Genomic DNA, 20,031 nt, shown 5'->3' with positions numbered 1-20,031 from the left:
ATTCAAAATCAAATTAAAGGACCAGAGAATTAATTTAAAAAAAATAATAGGAAGTCAATGACATCTACCTTTTCAATCAAGGTTCACGATTTGGGAGAATTAATTAATGGCAAAACATCAAAGTAGTTAGGCTGAAGATAGACACAAAATACTGGAGTAACTCAGCGGGACAGGCAGTATCTCTGGAGAGAAGGAATGGGTGACTATTCAGGTCGTGACCCTTCTTCAAAGTAGCTAGGCTGTCATGGATTGGCTCCAGTTTTTGGTTAGTTTCTCAAGAGGTTGAGATGGTTGAAAATAATTGCAAACTTGTCTCAGACTTGAACAGCATTTCCAATTATGATGACACAATTGAGGATGAGGAAGGTTTACAACCTCTTTCTCTAGTTACTTGATTAACTGTAGCCTAATATTCGAAACTGATGTAACAAGATGGATGAAATTTGGTCTCATCTGTTGGTTCGTAGCAAAACTACAATTGAAAGATATGTTCAGCAATAGTTCAGTAAAATGAGTACATTAGCATAGTGGTTAAATTACTGAAAGACCATACATTGCTCCAAAGACCCAACCTTAAATCCTATCATGGAAGCTGAAGAATTTAGTCATTACTCAAGTAATTAAATATTCTTGAATAAAGGAAGTGTATTAGCAATGGTGACCATAAATTATCAGACTTCTCTAAATCTCACCCAGTTCACTAATGTCCATCAAAGAAGGGAACCGATCGCCTGGTCTTGTATAACTAACGTACTTGTCTGAAAAGTGCCTTCAGAAATGACCTGACATTATCAGTAAAAAAAATAATTGAATATCCACAAAGCTGGTGTGATTCCTATGTATATCGCCAGGCGGCAACCCTAAGCCAGGTCAATGCAGATGAAGCGAGCCTGCTAAAAAGGGATATACTGTCCCCTAATGGATGAAGCCAAGATTTGCAGTGTACACTGAAGTCTAGTAAGAGCTTGAATAATCTGAAGATAGACACAAAAAGCTGGAGTAACTCAGTGGGACAGGCAGCATCTCTGGAGAGAAGGAATGGGTGACGTTTTGGTTCAAGACCCTTCTTCAAACTGGTTAGGGATAAGGGAAACTAGAGATATAGACGATGATGTGAAGAGATAAAAGAACAATGAATTAACGATATGCAAAAAGGTAACGATTTTAAAGGAATCAGGCCATAGTTAGCTGTTTGTAGGGTGAAAATGAGAAGCTGTTACGACTTGGGCAGGGGAGGAATAGAGAGAGAGGGAATGCCAGGACTACCTGAAGTTAGAGAAATTAATATTCATACCACTGGGCTGTAAGCTGCCCAAATGAAATATGAGATGTTGTTCCTCCAATTTGCGTTTAGCCTCACTCTGACAATGGAGGAGATCTAGGACAGAAATGTTTGTGTAGGAATAGGATGGAGAATTAAAGTGTCCGGCAATCGGGAGATCAGGTAGGTTCAGGCGGGCTGAGCGGAGGTGTTCGGACGCCTAGTCTACGCTTGGTCTCGCTTATATATAAGAGTTCACATCTTGAACAACGGATACAGTAGTTGGGGTTGGAGGAGGTGTAAGAGGGTCAATAATCTAATTTCCCAAACAAAATTCTAGCAAACTGCATACTCTCAATCACATAAAAGATAGAGAATCTTCAAAACATCTGACTATTGCTTGAAAAACAAGTCTAGATACATTGCTCCAATATTCAACTCTATCTATTAGCCATCTACTAGAAATGCCTACATTGAGAGTTGAGCTTATGTTGCAGGGAAGCAAATAAAAATATAAAAATGAAAAATAGTACAAATGGTAGAAATAGTATAAATTTAGGTAAAACAAAAAAAAAAATGCAGATATGAGAAGTCTGAAATAAAAACATAAATTTGGCCCAGTGAGCCATTAGGACTAGGAAGAAGCAACTCAGACAGTTAATTTGCTGTCAGTCAGACTACAAACGACACTCCTCTAGAGTGAAAAAAGGTTACAGGAATAATTATATATCAGTTATAATTCCTATTGACCTAAATAAATGCAACCCTTCCTCATATAAAATAAGTGAATGCCTTTATGACTAATGAATCCCTGTCCCAAAGTATTGCTGTATGCAAGATATTTGTCCTTAAAGGGTGCCTTTGGGCAACACATTTGGTATATGGCTCTTGGCAAAAACCATTAATGTAATTCCAGAATAAAATCTCAGGATATTCATTATTGAGATCTGCAAGTTTTGAATGATTCCTTTGCTAGGAACACTGGTATGAGAGCAAACCTCAAATAACTTTACCCAAGTTGAAATAACTCAACAAAACTGACTTGAGAAGTTGTTTGGCATTGATCACATCTCACCCTGCTGGCACAGGGACTAAAACTGATCAACACAGATCACCTCTTTGAAAAAAAATAGGAAAGACAAGATAATAATAATTACATAATATTGTATAATAAATAGAAATGCCATGGTCATTCTGCTCTCAGGCCTGCTCTGTAATTCAATAAGAACATGGTTCATCTTTTAACTCGCTGCCACTTTCCCATACTAACCCCCCTAAACTAACTAACCTCAATTTTGATAAACAAATTAATTTCAATATCGCCAGTGACTCAGCCTCTCTAACCACTTAGGCAGAGAATTGCAGGGATCAACTAACCTCGGGGTGTAGAGATTTCCTCTCAAGTCAGCCCTGTATGGACAGTTTCTCACTTAAGTATCTCCCCGAGACAGGTAATAATCAAGAGCAACTTCAAAACTACCATCACCACTTAAACAATCATGGGGAGAGCACATGTAGATTTGATATTTATTTAACCAGGAATTGGCAGAAACTCTCAGCAATCCAAATGAAGTAAAAGAACACTAATTGAACATTGTCATAAAAGAACATTTCAGGTAGGAAATTTCTATTTTGTTACTGATGGAAATTGTACTCAGCTAGAGAGCCTTCATTGTACTCCCATGAAAGTAAGTTGACTATCAGTACCGCAATTTTGTGCGTTGCCTGTAAAGGATGTGATTTTACTGTAGAGGGTGCAAAGGTGATTCATCAGGATGTAGGCTGGATTAGATGTTTTTTTCCTTGGTGTGATGGAGACTGATGAATGACCTGACAGTATAAAATAAGAGGTAAAGATATGGTAAATAGGGAATCGTATTTCCAATGGGGGAGGGAGGAGGCTTAAATAGGAAGGGATGCATTTTTAGGTGAATGGGAGATATAGAGGGAATCTAAGGGAGCAGAGTTTCCCCGATTGGTTGTTATTTGCAACATGCTGTTAGAAGTGGTGGTGGAAGCAGATATCACCACAACACTTAAGACTTGTGTACAGACATTTGATTGCGGAAGGCATAGAAGGTCAACTGCAGCGACAAAAATCCACGGCTTAAATCATTACATTGATAATTCTTAATTTGGGTGCAGAAATGGTCAATATTGAATCTTCACTTTGAAGGGCATTTATTAATTTTATAGGCTTGCACATGTACTGTGCATCAGGGGTTCTGAAGAATAATTAAGAAAATAATAAATTCCCTCCGATTCAGACATAACTAAGGGCATGAAAGGAGCCTCTTGTATTGCTGTTACTAGCCTGACCAAGACCAGTATCGAATATTGATTGGCTCAATTATATATTTAGTCAGACATTTTCCAGTTCAGTAATTAGAAGTTAGTAAATACATTTCAACTACAAAATTAAACATCTGCTGGACAAGCATCTATATCATATGAATAGTCGGTCTATGTTAATGACAAGCAGAAAATTAGCACCAATTTTAGATCGAGGCCTCATAAACCATGTATTTTATTTTAGAAGTGAGTTATTTCAGTTGGACATAGTCAACTGCCCAAATCTGAGTTACGCAGCCTGCAGATTCCATTGTTTCTCTCGAGTTTCCTTTTCCTTTGCCTCATTTCCTTGAAGTCCAAGGCTCTGCTTTAGCTTTTCAGCTGGAACAAGAATAAGCATACTAAAAATTCCTTAAACAGACCAATGAAAATGCAAGTCATCGGTTATTCAAGTTCCTTGTTCACACCTACACAAAATAAGCTGCTAGTGCAGCCATTTTGTCTTTGGGTTTCTTTGGATTGCCCCTGCCGGGAGGTCTACGCCCCCTGCCTCTTCCCCGTCTTCGTCCCTGTCCTCCACCACCTCTGTGCATTGGGTGCTTCATTTTGGCATACTGAAGTTCCACAAGGTTTTGAAACACTGGATCACAGAAGACACAGCCCGAGTGCTGAGTTGCTTCACCAGGCAGAGGGGATTTTGCTTTGTTGAAGTCCACATCAACGATCGCTGCCTCACATACACAGGTTTCAGATGATACTTTCACTCTGTGGGCATTTTCAAAGAAGTGCACGACCACATTGCAACTGTTACAAGCCATCTTCCATTTTGGTCCTGAGGTGGGGTCAAAGACCAGCACACCACTCTCACATTCAACACACTGGACGATTCCCAGCAGGCTCAACGAATGTTGACAGGTCGGATGGGTGCATTCATTACATCCCATTCCTAGGAAAGTAAAAATAAATTTGTCAGTCGCCCTCAACTCAGTAATGTTATTGGCTAACCCCATAATAACCTTTAAAGCTGCAACAAGAAATAATTAAATTGTCCAACTCACATCTGGTGCATAAAGCAAATAAGCACCAGATAATAGTTATGATGTTTATACTCCAAATTATTCTCTGTAATTATGCAAAAAAAAATAACAACCACCAGCCTCAGACAATGGAGGAGGCCCAGGACAGAAAGGTCAGATTGGTCAAACAGAAAGGTCAGAGGGGGAGTTAAAGTGCTGAGCAATGGGGAGATCAGAGCGGAGGTGTTCAGCAAAATGATCGCCGAGCCTGCGCTTGGTCTCGCCAATGTAGAGAAGTTGACACCTGGAACAGCGGATCCAATAGATGAGGTTGAAAAGACTGTTTGGGTCCTTGAATGGGGTTGAGGGGGGGAGGTAAAGGGGCAGGTGTTGCATCTCCTGTGGTTGCAGGGGAAAGTACCTCGGGAGGGAATGGCTTAGGTGGGAAGGGATGATTTGACCAGGGAATTGTGGAGGGAACGATCTGTGGTGAGCACAGGGGGGGAGATGGGAAGATGTGGCCTGCAGTGGGCTCCGGTTGGAGGTGGCGAAAATGTTGGAGGATTATATGCTGTATGCGACGGCTGATGGAGTGGAAGGTGAGGACAAGGGAGATTCTATCCTTGTTGCGAATAGGGGGAAGGAGGAGCAAGAGCGGAGCTGCGGGATATCGAGGAGACCCCAGTGAGAGCCTCATCTATAATGGAAGAGGGGAACCCGCATTTCCTAAAGAATTAGGACATCTCCGATGATCTAGTATGGAAAACCTATGGGGTGCTGATTGTGGATGATCAGCCATGATCACATTGAATGGCAATGCTGGCTCGAAGGGCCGAATGGCCTACTCCTGCCATCCAACCTGTCCAAGTCACCCTGCATCCCCATAACATCCTCCTCGCAGTTCACACTGCCACCCAGCTTTGTGTCATCTACAAATTTGCTAATGTTACTTTTAATCCCATCATCTAAATCATCAATGTATATTGTAAATAGTGGGGCACCCTGCCTTGCGGTACTCCACTACTCACTGCCTGCCATTCTGAAAGGGACCTGTTAATCCCTACTCTTTGCTTCCTGTCTGCCAACCAATTTTCTATCCATGTCAGTACCCTACCCCCAATACCACATGCTCTAATTTTTCCCACTAATCTCCTATGTGGAACCTTATCAAATGCTTCCTGAAAGACCAGGTATACTACATCCACTGGCTCTCCCTTGTCGATTTCCCTAGTTACATCATCAAAAAATTCCAGAAAATTAATCGCATGATTTCCCCTTCGTAAATCCATGCTGACTCGGGTCGATCCTGCTACTGCTATCCAAATGTGCCGCTATTTCATCCTTTATAATTGACTCCAGCATCTTCCCCACCACCGATGTCAGGCTAACCAGTCTATAATTCCCTGTTTTCTCTCTCCTGCCTTTCTTAAAAAGTGGGATAGCATTAGCTACCCTCCAATCCACAGAAACTGATCCTGAATCTATAAAACATTGTAAAATGATCACCAATACATCCATGATTTTTAGAGCCACTTCCTTAAGTACGTTGGGATGCAGACCATCAGGCTCTGGGGATTTATCAGCCTTCAGTCCCATCAGTCTACCCAACACCATTTCCTGCCTAATGTGAATTTCCTTCAGTTCCTCCATCACCCTAGATCCTCTGGCCACTAGTCCATCAGGGAGATTGTTTGTGTCTTCCTAGTGAAGACGGATCCAAAGTTCCTGTTTAACTCGTCTGCCATTTCCTTGTTCCCCGTAATAAATTCACCTGTTTCAGTCTTCAAAAGTCCAACTTTGGTCTTTACTAATTTTTTCCTCTTCACATACCTAAAGAAGCTTTTACTATCCTCCTTTATATTCTTGGCTAGCTTACCTTCGTACCTCATCTTTTCTCCCCGTATTGCCTTTTTAGTTATCATCTGCTGCTCTTTAAAAGTTTCCCAATCCTCTTGCTTCCCGCTCATCTTTGTTGTGTTACACTTCTTCTCTTTTATTTTTATACTGTCCCTGACTTCCCTTGTCAGCCACGGTTGCCCCTTACTCCCCATGGAATCTTTCTTCCTCTTTGGAATGAACTGATCCTGCACCTTCTGTAATATTCTGATAAAGACTTTGCCTTCCATCACAGTGAGATGTTGGAGACTCACTGTGATGGATGTTTATGTAAACTGTGTTAAGTGTGGGTCTTGGATTGTTTTGTAATGTAAAAAACTGTAGAAATGATATTTTGTTCAAACCTAGGTTTGAATGACAATAAATTGCATTCTATTCTATTCTATTCCCAATGCCTGCCATTGTTGTTCCACTGTCATCCCTGCTAGGGTATCTTTCCAGTCAACTTTGGCCAGCTACTCCCTCATATCTCCATAGTCCCCTTTGTCAGCTGTAATACTGACACTTCCGATTTTCCATTCTCCCTCTCAAATTGTAGATTAAAACATATCATATTATGGCCATTACCTCCTAATGGTTCCTTTACCTTGGGTTCCCTTATCATTACCCAACACAAAATCCAGAATAGCCTTCTCCCTGGTAGTTGATGAAGTCAGTTCCATTGTAAATGTTCCATTAACAGCAGATTCACAAATAAAGTGAATTGAGTCAGCAATGATACTGACAGCTTTCTTACCTTTCTTCATATCACGGAATGGTGGGTGGTTGTAACAATACGGACACAGAGGATAGCTTTTCCCTCTGGAACCAGACGACCAGAGAACCAGTTCAAACTCATCGAGTGGACAGCGGAGCTCTTTATAGAGCTTGATAGTTCCATTTTGGGGTAAGTTGTAGGTATCGTCACAATGGGAACAATGCATCCGGCTTGGTTTGGCCTGCAAGGTAAGAATCAGATTTGTGGTATGCTACATCGTTTCGGTTTTGCTGCACAATGGCAAGGTTTAATTTTCACCTCTGGGATCATACATCTACCAGCTGTACATCGAGTACCTTGGATGTCCAGATCTGGTAACTGCATAATCAGAGCTTTGGACCTCTGTGCAGAAGTGTGGTAACTACAAAACAAGATCCTTAGATTTGCAGTCACAGACCTGTTCAGAATTCTTGTATTTCCATTCACCGCCAGTGTAAGTGACACTAGTTTCAATATCCAACAAATAAAGTGCAAGAAAATGGGAGTCCCATTCTCTGCCCTGAATCCAATAAATAAGAAACTGTTCTGAAGTCCTATTCCTTGCCTCGTACCAAGAGCAAAATAATTCTGGTCTCATATTTCTTGCCCAGTAAATATAGTGTAGTCTGAAATCAAATTCTAGGCTCAGTAATTATAGTGCGATTCGACCAGATGTCCATTCCCTTTTCAAATGCTGCAGTGAAATAGGGTGTGAAGGACTCTTTGCAGATATCCAGAACAATACAGAGAGATTTGTACTTTCCTGTGCCTGCCCTCCACATATATTGACGGTGTTTTATACTTTCATTTTTTATCTAATATCTAAAGTGATCAGTCAGGTCTTATTCCATGTATAGTAATCAGTGTGAGAGAACATGTTGGACTCTCATTCCCTGCACAGACACAACTATTGCTCCAGTTATCTATTTCTGCTTACGTGGCATAATCTTGGGATTCCTTAGTGTTAAGTATATGTATCACTTGGTAGTGCTCTTGTTATATTCTCAATGCATTTGCACGAAACCATGAATGTAATGATTAAAAATTAATGATCCCTACACTCTAAAATGGCACATTCCCTTTACCAACCTGAATGTACTTCATGAATCGATGGCACTTGCCACAACGGGACAGAGGCTTCCCCGATTCAGCAATGGGAGAAAATGACACCTCCATTAATTCATCCATGCCTGTCAAGAGATCAAGAACAGACTGAGCAAAACAGTAAGTGGGGGAGGGGGGGCACAAGCCACCATGTCACTGACATTCAAAGTAGGATCCTGGAGTTAATCTTTCAAAGTTTTGGACAGAATCAAGCCATTTAGCTCCTGGTGGTTTTGTTGCTGTTCAACCTTTGGCTTAACTCCACAAACCAACCTCCCTTTCATCCCCTCTATCTACATTTCATACTGCCTCGGCAAGGACGGCAGCATAATCAAGGACCAGTCTTTTTAGCCTATGATGCAGAAGGATTTCAGTGCAAGTATAAAGATACATTACAAATATATAGAACCTAGTAAGACCACACCAGGAACATTGTATACAGGACTCGTCTCCCGCTCCAAATAAGTATATAACTTGCCATACCAGTGCAAAAAAGTTTCACTAACTTGATTCCTGGGAGGGGGAGTTTGTGCTTTGAAGACAGGTTAAGCAGACCAGGCCCACTCTCTCAAGTTAGAAGATAAGAAGATCTCATAAAGACACAAAATGAAGAATGACATTCTCTCTGACAGAATGCCTGGATTCAAGGAACTCAGGCGCAGACATCCAGGACTGAGATTACAAGGAATTACTTCATCAAATCTTTAGAATTCTTTACCCAAGAGTGCTGTGGTGGCATTGTTATCAACTATATTCAAGACAGACATCAATAGATTTTCAATCATAAAAGAATCAAGGGATGTGGGCTTAGTACAGCAACTCATTCATAATAAAATTAAAATTTTTATAAGAATACAGTTTATTGCACATGCTGCTGTATCTTTTTTCATGTTCAACCCCAGAGTGGCATACTCCTTTTGCAGGGGAACATCACAGCATGAAAACAACTTTCTTGCCAAGAAACCAATTCTGAGGCTTGAGAGCAACAGAGGGATTGGTGAAGTTTTCTCAGTGGAGTGCCAAAGAAAGGAAACATTTTAAGCACGGTATTTATTGTGACTATTAACAATGCTTTCCTTAACAACATTCGTTGAAAAACTCTTTGCTGAAATAATTGTGGTTAAAGCTTTTCTACTAGGGTATCTAGTGCCTTTTATTGGTCACGTTCTGCTTCAAGAAAATTGTGAAAGCTAGCTTCATGAACAAACAAATGCAAGAATCCATATCAGAAATATCCACAGGTGAACATGCAGGTTATGATCCAAGTTAGATTCAGATTCAGATTCAATTTTAATTGTCATTGTCAGTGTACAGTACAGAGACAACGAAATGCATTGGAGACAACGAAATGCATTGGAGACAACGAAATGGCACATTCCCTTTACCAACCTGAATGTACTTCATGAATCGATGGCAAATATTACGGGTAAATATTACAAGATTTTGCTGCCACCACTGAATTTTACTCGACTGGACGAGACGACCTGCAGGATTGCATCTAAGGGAAGCCTTCCAAAATGTGTATTTGTAAGTGATGAGTTGAACCGTATAGCAATTAAGAATTTGGTACAAGTTGTCATTGGATTGATTCATACCTGCTATGGAGTCCACAAAGAAGTGGAACTTCCGTTTGAAGATATTCAAAGCATGCTCCAGGACTGGGGGGAAATCGGCCTTGCCTGCAGCAATGAGACCAAGCTGTTTCTCAACAGCACTGCGGATAGTGGGAAGGACAAGCTCCTGGTCTGTCAAAAAGTAAACAGATCATATATTTTACTTGATATTACAGAATAATTGCTAATAAGAGAAACGGGATGCTGTAAACATCTGCACAAATTTGATTCATTAATCACTGTTCTCCAACCCAGCCCTAGAGATGTGATTGAAAACAAAATTAAAACCTGATTTGACCACAACCAATCTGAAGCTGACTTCAGTCTCAAGATTTTTGAAATCCGACCTGATTACGGTCAAGAATGAAATTCTGCCACAGGCAAAATCCACGTTCCATCCATTCCACCCAGCACTGCAGAGACAAACATTGGGACATCATGGTGCAGCTGTACAAGTTGTTGGCGAGACCACACTAGAGTACAGCTAAAGGACAAATATCATTGTTGAAAAGGGTGCAGAGGTGATTTACCAGGGTATTACCTGGGCTTGCAGGCTTGAGTTATATGGAGAGGTTGGATAGGCTGCAACATTTTTTGTTGTTCTGAGGAGTGATCTTATTGAGGTGTACAGATCATGAGTGGCATGGATAATGCGAACGTTCGTAGTCTTTTTTCTAGGCAGGAGGATTCAAAAACTAGACGGGGGTATGCTTTAAGGTGAGAGAGAAGAGACTCAAGAGGGATCTCAGGCGCGACATTTTCCACTCACAGGGTAGTCCATAACTGGAGCGAGTTGCCAGAGGAAGCTATAGAAGTGGATACAATTATAAATTTGAAAAAATTATTTGGAGCTATGGGTCAAATGCAGGTGAAAGGGACTAGACTAGTACGACAACTTAGTCGGCATGGACAAGGTTGGCTATTGAGCCTGCTTCCATGCTGTGTAATGGTTAAATATAGGCCCACAAATAAAATCCTAGGTACAGATTATTCCACTCACCAATTTTGTAATATCCATGAACAAGGACAATCCCAAGGTTAGTGGGTTTCAATCTGCGGCCACTCTCCACAGTAACATAGTTGCGTTGACAGATGTTGTTGATGTGGACAGGGATGCTGGCATCTGTCCCTATTATCGAAAATAAACAATTTAAGGTTCAACATTTCCAGATTAAATCTCAGATAAAGCCTCGACTGCTGGACTCAGAACCAACAGTTACATAATTACTGAGATAAACAAAGACCAGGAATATGGTGAAACAAGGATTCTAGTTTACAAAATAAAAAATTCAAAATGCTGGAGTAACTCCGCTGGTCAGGCAGCATCTCTGGGGAACATGGATAGGTGATGTTTGGGAAGGGATCCTTCTTCTGCACAAGCTGAAATTATCAGTATGGTTGTGATATGAGAATTTTGCTTTTTTTTTCCCTCTTGGCAGAAGCCATAGGCCTTGCTTACCATACTGTGAATTACCTCCCATTGCTGGTGCCTTCACTTGAAACACAGAATGTGCTCTCTCATGCATTGTATCCTTTAACATCATTATATCATGATTTAAATCCCACATATAATAGTATTGTTTCAAATATAAAAGTCAGCCGAGAATAGTAAGATGAACTTACCAATGCCGTGTTTTTCCATTAAAGTGATGAGTTCTGACTCTGTTAGGTAATCTGGTGGACTTGTCTGTTTCTCCAGCAACTTGACCTCATTGACAGTAAACACATCACCTCCCTCGCAGACTGGAAGGGTCTCCTCATCTGCTAGGCTCTGCCATGGCATCACTGTAGTGTAACCTACATTGCAGCAATAAAATCAAACATAGAGTGCATGAAGCGCACTCAGGAACATTGGAGAAGAAACTGTCTTTCTAATCTCTTTTTAACAGTTTTAGAAAACAAGAGGCAAAGAGAGAATCATAACAATTGTTTTCTTTGCTAACAAAACTATGGAGAACAGAAGAAAAATCCGAACGTAAATTTGCACCAAAAAGCTTCTGCGTCAAATGGCAAATTCCATGATGAATGTTCAAGCATGTTTTTAATGTTAATTTAGTTATATTTTTTAAAATGCCTTGGAATTTAGCGATTAGTAACATAAAACTTTTGCCAGGACCAAACTAGCAAAGAACTCCATCCTAGTCAATGCCATTTCCTATGATTGCCTGTCGTGGTAATCTTGCCCTGTGACAACAGGGATATATAGAAGTCTATAGTAAAAAGTAGATCGTCAATATCAATTTATTAGTTATGTAATATCCATATGTACTTTTGCTAACTTTAAGATAAATATACACTCCACATGTACATTGGAAACTGTCAAAGAAAACCTAGGCTGGAAATAAATGATACTTGCCCCAAACAAAATGATGGCAGTTCCAAATCTGATAGAATGGTTTAGCAATTGATGCGTTTACCTAACACTTTCCAATACATATCACCCATCATTCCCCCCTTTTCCAGTGGAATTGCTACTTTATTTTTATTCATTCATAGGATGTGGCATTGCTGGCAATAGTTCCACCAGCAATTGCTCCAGAGTTGAGAAGGATGTTAACAGCCAAACAAAGTGGAGGGTCCAGAGTCACTTATGGGCCAAATTGGATAAGTATTGTCAGTTTCCTTGTAGATTACCTTCTCATCTGAGAAGTAGGTAGATTTGTACAAAATATCCAATAGTTCCAAGGTTGTAATCACGATTTGATTCAAAATAAACTAGATTTAATTCATTGAAATTAAATTCCCCAGCTGCCACGGTGAGACTCAAAGTTACGTCTCTGGATCGATGATTCAGAACTCCGACTGATAGTTCAGTAATTCAACAAATTCAACTATGCTATGTACCCAGCATACAACATTTAACTGATGTTCCATCCTTACCAGCTGAAAGTAAAGTCTTCCCTGTACAAGTAAAATGTTCCTCATCAATATTGAAAGCGACTGTTGTTTGGAGGTATTTGCAGTCATAGCTGATTGTAGCAATGAAGTGCCTGGTGATGTACTCGTAAAGCCTCCAGCCATCACTACCTGGAACAGCAGTCAATATAACAATAGGTTAGAGGTAAGCTGGAGTTCAAATTGACGGTGACAGAAAATCAGATCTCTCCAGTTTTAGTCCAATTGGGCTTGTGAATCCTCACATTACTAATACAATCATTACAAAAATTATTTTGAATCTAAAGCTCTTCAAATGTTTGATAGGTCTTTGTTCTGAAGGAAACCTATTTTTAATTGACAAAATGCTTTTGAAATGGGAAAATGTAAAATTAGTACCTAATCTTATTTAAAGCAGAAAATCACAAACCACTGCGTGAAACTTCACTCGTGCTCCATGAATGCCGCAATTTTCAATGATATTTTTGAGTTTACATTCTGCAATTCAATCCCATTTACAAGTAGGCTCATTTAATTTTAGGATTAAAAAAAATACCATGTGGTGTTTTGTTTCTGCTGTATTGGAAATCATCATGAATTCCAAAATCCCATTCAATTTCTTATAAATCAAATCTTGTCAACTATTGGCTATTGAACAGTGCTTGCATCTGGAAGTAGTATGAAAAAACCTATACCATCATAATGTTAGGTCAATCAGCATCTATAAGTAATCTTCTATTTAAAAAAAACTAAATTAAAAAATGTTGCTTAGGAGCAACTTGGTACAATGAATAAATAGAGAAGTGAATGTGATTATCTAAGTAGCCAACTGCTGTCAAAGAGCGGATAAAATCAGTTTCAGCACGTAATCTCACAGGTATAATTACCAGCACAAATCAAAGGAAAACAAATCAAAAGCAGGAAGCTTTGCCGGTTTATTTTCTAAGCACAGCATGTACAGCAGCACAGCCATGTCAATTGCTAATTGCTAACTTTGCATTGATTTCCTGTAGAGCTCACATCCAAAATCAAAAGATTGCCAATTTAGCATTGCAAGATCCAACCTGGAGATAGGTTTATTATTTACAGCCACATTTCTCTAGCACTCCTGAAAATGCAGATTTTCAAAATAACATTACACCTTCTCAAACGATTTCAGGATTTACATCTTCACAGCTCTATTTGGGAGCCTTTACCACATTTCGTGTAAGTATTTCAAATTTGTCTATTACCTCGAAACGATATTTGTTTAGTCTAATTTGCAATATTAAGTAATGCCTATCTTTAAGTTGTAGAGTGACCAGACCTCCTAATAATATTGGGAAGGACCAACTAAAAGGAGCTTTGTCTCAAAATTCATCAAATTTCTGCCAGGATTTCATTTGACCCAGTTTTCAAGTTTGCTGCCTGGTGATTTGAGAATGAACAGATTGCTTAGGCTTGGAGTTGACTGAGAGATAATTACTGCCCCAGCACTAGGCAACGGTTGTCATGGCAAGTGTCAGCCTGAGTGTATAATACTGCATTTAGCGAACTGATAATTTAAACAGCAGAATTATTATTCCTGATTTTTTTTATTCCATACTTTCTGAATCAAATCTTATGTTTTTTTTCCCTACGTAATTGCCCCTGGCATCCGCAGAATTTTAGCCTAGCCTATCCTATAATATTCTGAGAGGATTTACCCTAAGGCAATACTGCTCCTCCACTATTTCTATTGCATTGTATGGTTAATGAGGATTTAAAAAATAAAATGGCCTGATCTCACAATAACAAAGGTTACATTTTAACCACATTACTGACCAGCAAGAATGAGGTGGTGGGGTAATGCAAATCAAATTCTGCCGCTACTATTTCCAAGTAACAATATCAAGAGTGGAGATGTCATGAAATGAAGTCAGGCAAAGTAAATGATAACCCAATTTAAGTTCCAATTTTGCTATGTGATTTTTGGAATGATTCAGGAAAAATGTACCCAGCATCAAACCAGCCATGAAAATCTGAGGAAATCCAGAAAAGGCTAGACGTATCCAAACAAATAATTCCTATTGATGGAAGACAGGAGTACACAGAAATGCTCTTCCTTTGACCATTCTCACACCAACACTGGTCTGCAACCTAAAATGCTTACAGCAGCTTTTGTTTACCTCAGTGCCAGGATTGAAATTAGTTTTAATTTCCATATGTATTTATTATTTAAAAAGTTGAGCATTTTTATTCCATATATTTACAGATTTCCTGCTAACCTCTACCCATACTCATTCCATTTCTAATCTTAGAATGCTTTACCATGACTCGACTACTCACCCATAATTAGATAATCTGTCCAAGGTATTTCATCACATGGCCAGATCTAGCGATAATACAGGTGCACAACCTTTTATCCGACGATCCAAATAACGAAAACCTCCGAATAGCGACATTTTTTCAGTCCTTGAAGAAAGGTCCTTGAAAACGTTCACCGAGGGCGGCCCGCAGAGGTGACAGCGGAACCTCCGGTCGGTCCTCGAAGAAAGGGGAACTAAATCCCCATTCATAAAAGAGAAGGTGAGGGTATATTGCGCGGGAGGGTTAATAATTGACAATCTGCTGCTGCCTGCCCACTGAGTTAAAAAGTTCCCACGGTAGACACGATACAGTGTATCGTGAGTCTTGCATGAGAACTTTTAAACTCAGTGGGCAGGCAGCAGCAAATTGTCGCTCCCTTCAGTTTCACCCCACCTACACCCCTCTCCTTCCCGTCCATGTGTGTGACCCCTTCCCTCCCCTCTCCAGCTCCCCGCCCATTGCACCGGCGCGGGGGCTTTGCACTGTCTTCACGTCGGAGCTAGTGCCAGTCACCGGAGACGTCAGGACCAACGGGACACCGGCCCCCAGGCCCACTGCAAGCACGGAGATCCCAGAGACCCACAGCCAGCAGCAGCCCAGCCCCGTTCCAATTCCAGAGGAACACGCTCCCCGTAGGGACCGAAGCTGATGGTGTGCAAGGTACGTCTTGGTCTTGAGGTTGCGGATGAGGGGGCGCAGCTCGGGCTGTGACGTCTCCGGCCACCCCCTGTACAGGAGCTGAGACTGGGAACTGTGGGGTTGTTTGCAGTTGTAGAGGGAGGGGGCAAGGGCGGTACAGTTCCCAGTCTCAGCTCCATTCCAGGGGGGTGACCGGAGACGTCAGGACCAACGGGACACCGACTGCAAGCACGGAGATCCCGGAGACTCACAGCCAGCAGCAACTCTAGCCCAGCCCCGCTCCAACTCCAGAGGAACCCGGGTTGTGGATGAGGGGGCGCAGCTCGGGCTGTGGGCGAACTGCCACTTGTCGCTGTAGCGGCGTATCGGGGAGCGGGTTCCTGTTGGTCCTGACGTCTCCGGCCATCCCCCTGGACAGGAGCTGAGAGACGTCAGGACCACCAGAAGCCGCTCCCCGATGCGCCGCTACAGCGACAAGTGGCAGTTCGCCCACAGCCCGAGCTGCGCCCCCTCATCGGGACACCAACCCCCAGGCCCACTGCAAGCACGGAGATCCCAGAGACTCACAGCCAGTAACAACTCTAGCCCAGCCCCGCTCCAACTCCAGAGGAACTCGGGTTGCGGATGAGGGGGCGCAGCTCGGGCTGTGGGCGAACTGCCACTTGTCGCCGTAGCGGCAAATCGGGCAGCGGATTCCTCTGGAGTTGGAGGGACAGGGAGACACAGCGGCTTTTGAGAATGGTGGGCAATCACTTCCAAAGTTCTGCCCACACAGTCAGTACACCTCTCCTACACTTGTCTCCCGCACTAAGATTATCTCGCAGTGAATGATCCCAGCCTAACCCTCCCTATTCTCTCCTATTCTGCAAGAAAAAACTACATTGAAGACTCAAACTCGCGATCGAGTAACTGCCGGGATCGAGGCGCAAACTCGCGACCTTGCGGATATGAGCCGAGCACTCTACCACTGAGCCAGCCGTTAAAATCTACGCTAAAAATCATCCATTCCGAAAGCCGAAAAATTCTGAATTACGAAAAGTGTCTGGTCCCAAGGCTTTCGGATAAAAGGTTGTGCACCTGTACCAAGATAAACCAAAACCAATAACAATACCCCTTTGTAGCCATAGTTTTATATTCCTTGAAAAAGTCCAGGAATCCTTTACTGAATTTATTCCCGTTTTTCATTTTTGCAGTTCTGATGAAAGGTCTTCAATCTGCAATGTACACAGCTTCTCTCTCCACAGATGCTTAAGTCGTTTAAGTCATTCCATTCACTCTGCTCATGAATTTGCATTCTGTATAATGAATGTTCTGACTATTTTCTGCAAACGACATCACTTGTAAGCCACAGACTGTGTGTACATCTGACTCCATGATTTGATTATTATCCACCAAGGCCACAGCACTGAACAAAATCCCATCCAAACCTCAGGCCCATGAAATTCACAGTGGTTAGTAATAAACACAAACATCGCAGGTTTGTGGCCCACACAAGGACTAAGTTTGGACATGTTTGTTGTAATGTAACACAGACGTACCCAATTCAGCTTCTGTAGCTGAACGCATTGGGGTGATGGGTGGATGATCACCAACGTCCTGACCCTTCCGAGGACGATTAATGCCTTCAGTAAGTAAAGCCTTCACCTACAAAATAATTTAACTCTATTATTGCCAGATAAGTGATTTCACCTTTATCTCACTATTCATTTTAATTTCATCTTTCAAAGTAATTATTAGGATTGGGTGACGAAATAAAACTAGCACAACCAACAATAGATAGACATTCAGAGTTTCTGATGAGCAAGTAGAGAGTAGAACAAAGAAAAAAAGCTACAATTTTCAGACAGAATGGGAGCAGCAAGGTATGAGTGTGTCTATTTTCACTGGCCATTTTAAATTATTTTTGAAACCATAGTTGCAAAACAAATGACTGAAATAATGATGTTGGTTGTATCTCAGTTAAAAAGTAAAACAACAGAGACTGGAGTAAACCCATAACACTTTGAGGAGGAGGAACGGCACATGTTTATCAGCACTACCAGATTCAAAGCGTTTTTGAAGACTTCAAAAGATGCTATGTATACGTAAGTCTCTTTTTACCAACCACGTCACTCCAGTTGATGTTATTTGCTTGCTGTCGGAGGGTTGCTTTGAGGTCGAAGCTTTCTGGATATTGTGTGGTCTCTGTTCGAGGGTAACTGATGTATCCTTGAGTGTAGAGTTTCTCAGCTATTTGCATGGTATGCTGTGGGCTCATCCCTGGTCAGGCAATTATATGAAGGATAATATTATTTAAATACATCATAAAGTCAGTGACAGAAACAATCAACCCAGTTCATTGTGCATAGATATGCAGCCCAAATAACAGGTCTTAATTTTAACATCTTCCTGACAGTCTGCTATTCTGCCTTAAAAGCTTTTGAATAGATTGAATAAGAATATTGATTTGGGTATTACAAACTCAATAATGTGGAATGCAACAATATATAACTAAATGAATAGCATGTCCATCTAATAATTTTTTTTCAATATACTAATATTGTACTAATTATATTATACTAATATTAATATACTATATTAATTATTATAATAATTTTATTTTTTAATTAAAAATTCTGTTCAATACTCCATATTGAATTTGGTACCAGTTAAAAATAATTGAAAATGAACTCTGATATATCAGCAACACTTAACACGATTAATGCATTAAGAAATACTGAATGTTTGAAACAAAATGAGGACATTTTGAAAATACAAATGCCAGTCAGGGTCCATGAAGAGAATAAAACAGTTTACACTTGAAATGTCAATCCTCTGTAGAATGAAAGTACAAGGCAGATGCACTAATGTGAACAGAAAGAATTACGTGTGGTTTAAAGACTATCACGTTAAAGCAATGGAATTCCTGAAACCGAGGGGTTCAATGTAATAATATTGGGAAATATAATCAAAGATTAACTTCCACCATTTCAAAATGTCTACCCAATTTTAAGGGCCACATTACTTATTGCACAAAATCTAAAAAAATGAAAGAAGAATCCTGTATCACCTTTCCTTCTCCATTGTATAATGTCCCCAAAAATAAATGCAAATACTTAGGAAAATTATCCATTATCAATGCAACCAGCAAGAATATTTCCGTAGAAATAGTTACATTCAATTCCTGAGGACAATCAGAATTTCTTTTTAAATGTTTGTTATTGCTGACTAATAACACCTTGGTCAAACTGCCTTTAAAGTACAATACATACTGTAACTGCTGTTAATACATGCAATTACATAGTGAATAAAAACAGAGTGCTGGGGGATCTCAATGGGCCAGGTATCTGCGGAGGGAAATGGTCAAAGTTGTCTATTTCCCTCCAGTGACACTACCTGACCTACTGAGTTCCTCCAACATTATTCTTTCAAAATTCCAGCACCTGCAGTCTCGTCTCTTTTTAACAGAAAAATCGTTGACAACAAACAATAGATCTATAATTTTCTGTGCCTCAAATGCACCATTATTTTATAATTATAGACCCAGTTGTTGGCAATGATCAACCTGTTTACAAACAACCAAGGTTCCTTGTAAAACTAAATTGTGTAGCCCCAAACAAAAAGGGCAAAGAATAGGTCTTTATCCAAAATGCAATTCATTTCACCAAGTGAGATGCAGGTAAGGTATTGTGGAAAATATTATACTGGCACTGGTGGCATGCTATTAATGTTGAGATAAGATGATTTGGCAATGCCTGCTTTTGGCATTGATGCATTAAATGGTCAATGATCTATTCCCCATCATTAATATGTCACCCTGACAAGTATAGATAAACATAGAAACATAGATATAAGCAAGAGTAGGCCATTCGGCCCTTCGAGCCAGCACTGCCATTCAATATGATCATGGCTGATCATCCAAATTCAGTACCCTGTTCTGGCTTTTCCCCCCATATTCCTTGATTCCCTTAGCCCCCTAAGAGCAAATTATAACTCTCTCTTGAAACCATCCAGTGAATTGGTGTTCACTGCCTTCAGTGGCAGAGAATTCCACAGCTTCACAACTCTCTGGGTAAAAATGTTTTTGCTCATCTCCTAAATTGCCTACCCCATATTTTGAAACGGTGACCCCCGGTTCTGCACTCCAACATCGGGAACATTTTTCCTGCATCTACCCTGTCCAATCCTCTAAGAAATTTATGTTTCTATCAGATCGCCTCTCATCCTTCTAAATGCCAGCAAATACAAGCCCAGTCAACCAATACTTTCATCATTCATCAGTCCCGCCATCCC

General features: G+C 40.6%; 1 protein-coding gene across 1 annotated transcript in view; it reads right to left on the bottom strand.

The window, feature by feature from the left end:
• Window positions 1-3,769: 3,769 nt before the first annotated feature.
• Window positions 3,770-20,031, bottom strand: part of top3b (DNA topoisomerase III beta) — a 29,713-nt gene continuing 13,451 nt past the window's right edge. The window contains exons 9-17 of the mRNA XM_055655149.1: window positions 17,864-18,018; window positions 17,298-17,403; window positions 12,799-12,945; window positions 11,542-11,715; window positions 10,919-11,047; window positions 9,901-10,050; window positions 8,291-8,391; window positions 7,202-7,403; window positions 3,770-4,499 (exon numbers count right to left, since the gene is read on the bottom strand). Of these exons, the coding sequence (XP_055511124.1) occupies window positions 4,021-4,499; window positions 7,202-7,403; window positions 8,291-8,391; window positions 9,901-10,050; window positions 10,919-11,047; window positions 11,542-11,715; window positions 12,799-12,945; window positions 17,298-17,403; window positions 17,864-18,018 (1,643 nt within the window). The 3' untranslated portion in view covers window positions 3,770-4,020. The remainder of the gene's footprint in view (window positions 4,500-7,201; window positions 7,404-8,290; window positions 8,392-9,900; window positions 10,051-10,918; window positions 11,048-11,541; window positions 11,716-12,798; window positions 12,946-17,297; window positions 17,404-17,863; window positions 18,019-20,031) is intronic.

The sequence above is a fragment of the Leucoraja erinacea genome, chromosome 25 (assembly GCF_028641065.1).
Source record: "Leucoraja erinacea ecotype New England chromosome 25, Leri_hhj_1, whole genome shotgun sequence".
In the NCBI taxonomy this organism is placed as follows: Eukaryota; Metazoa; Chordata; class Chondrichthyes; order Rajiformes; family Rajidae; genus Leucoraja; species Leucoraja erinaceus.
The sequence above is the reverse complement of the archived record's forward strand: the minus strand, read 5'-3'. Positions and strand labels throughout refer to the sequence as shown.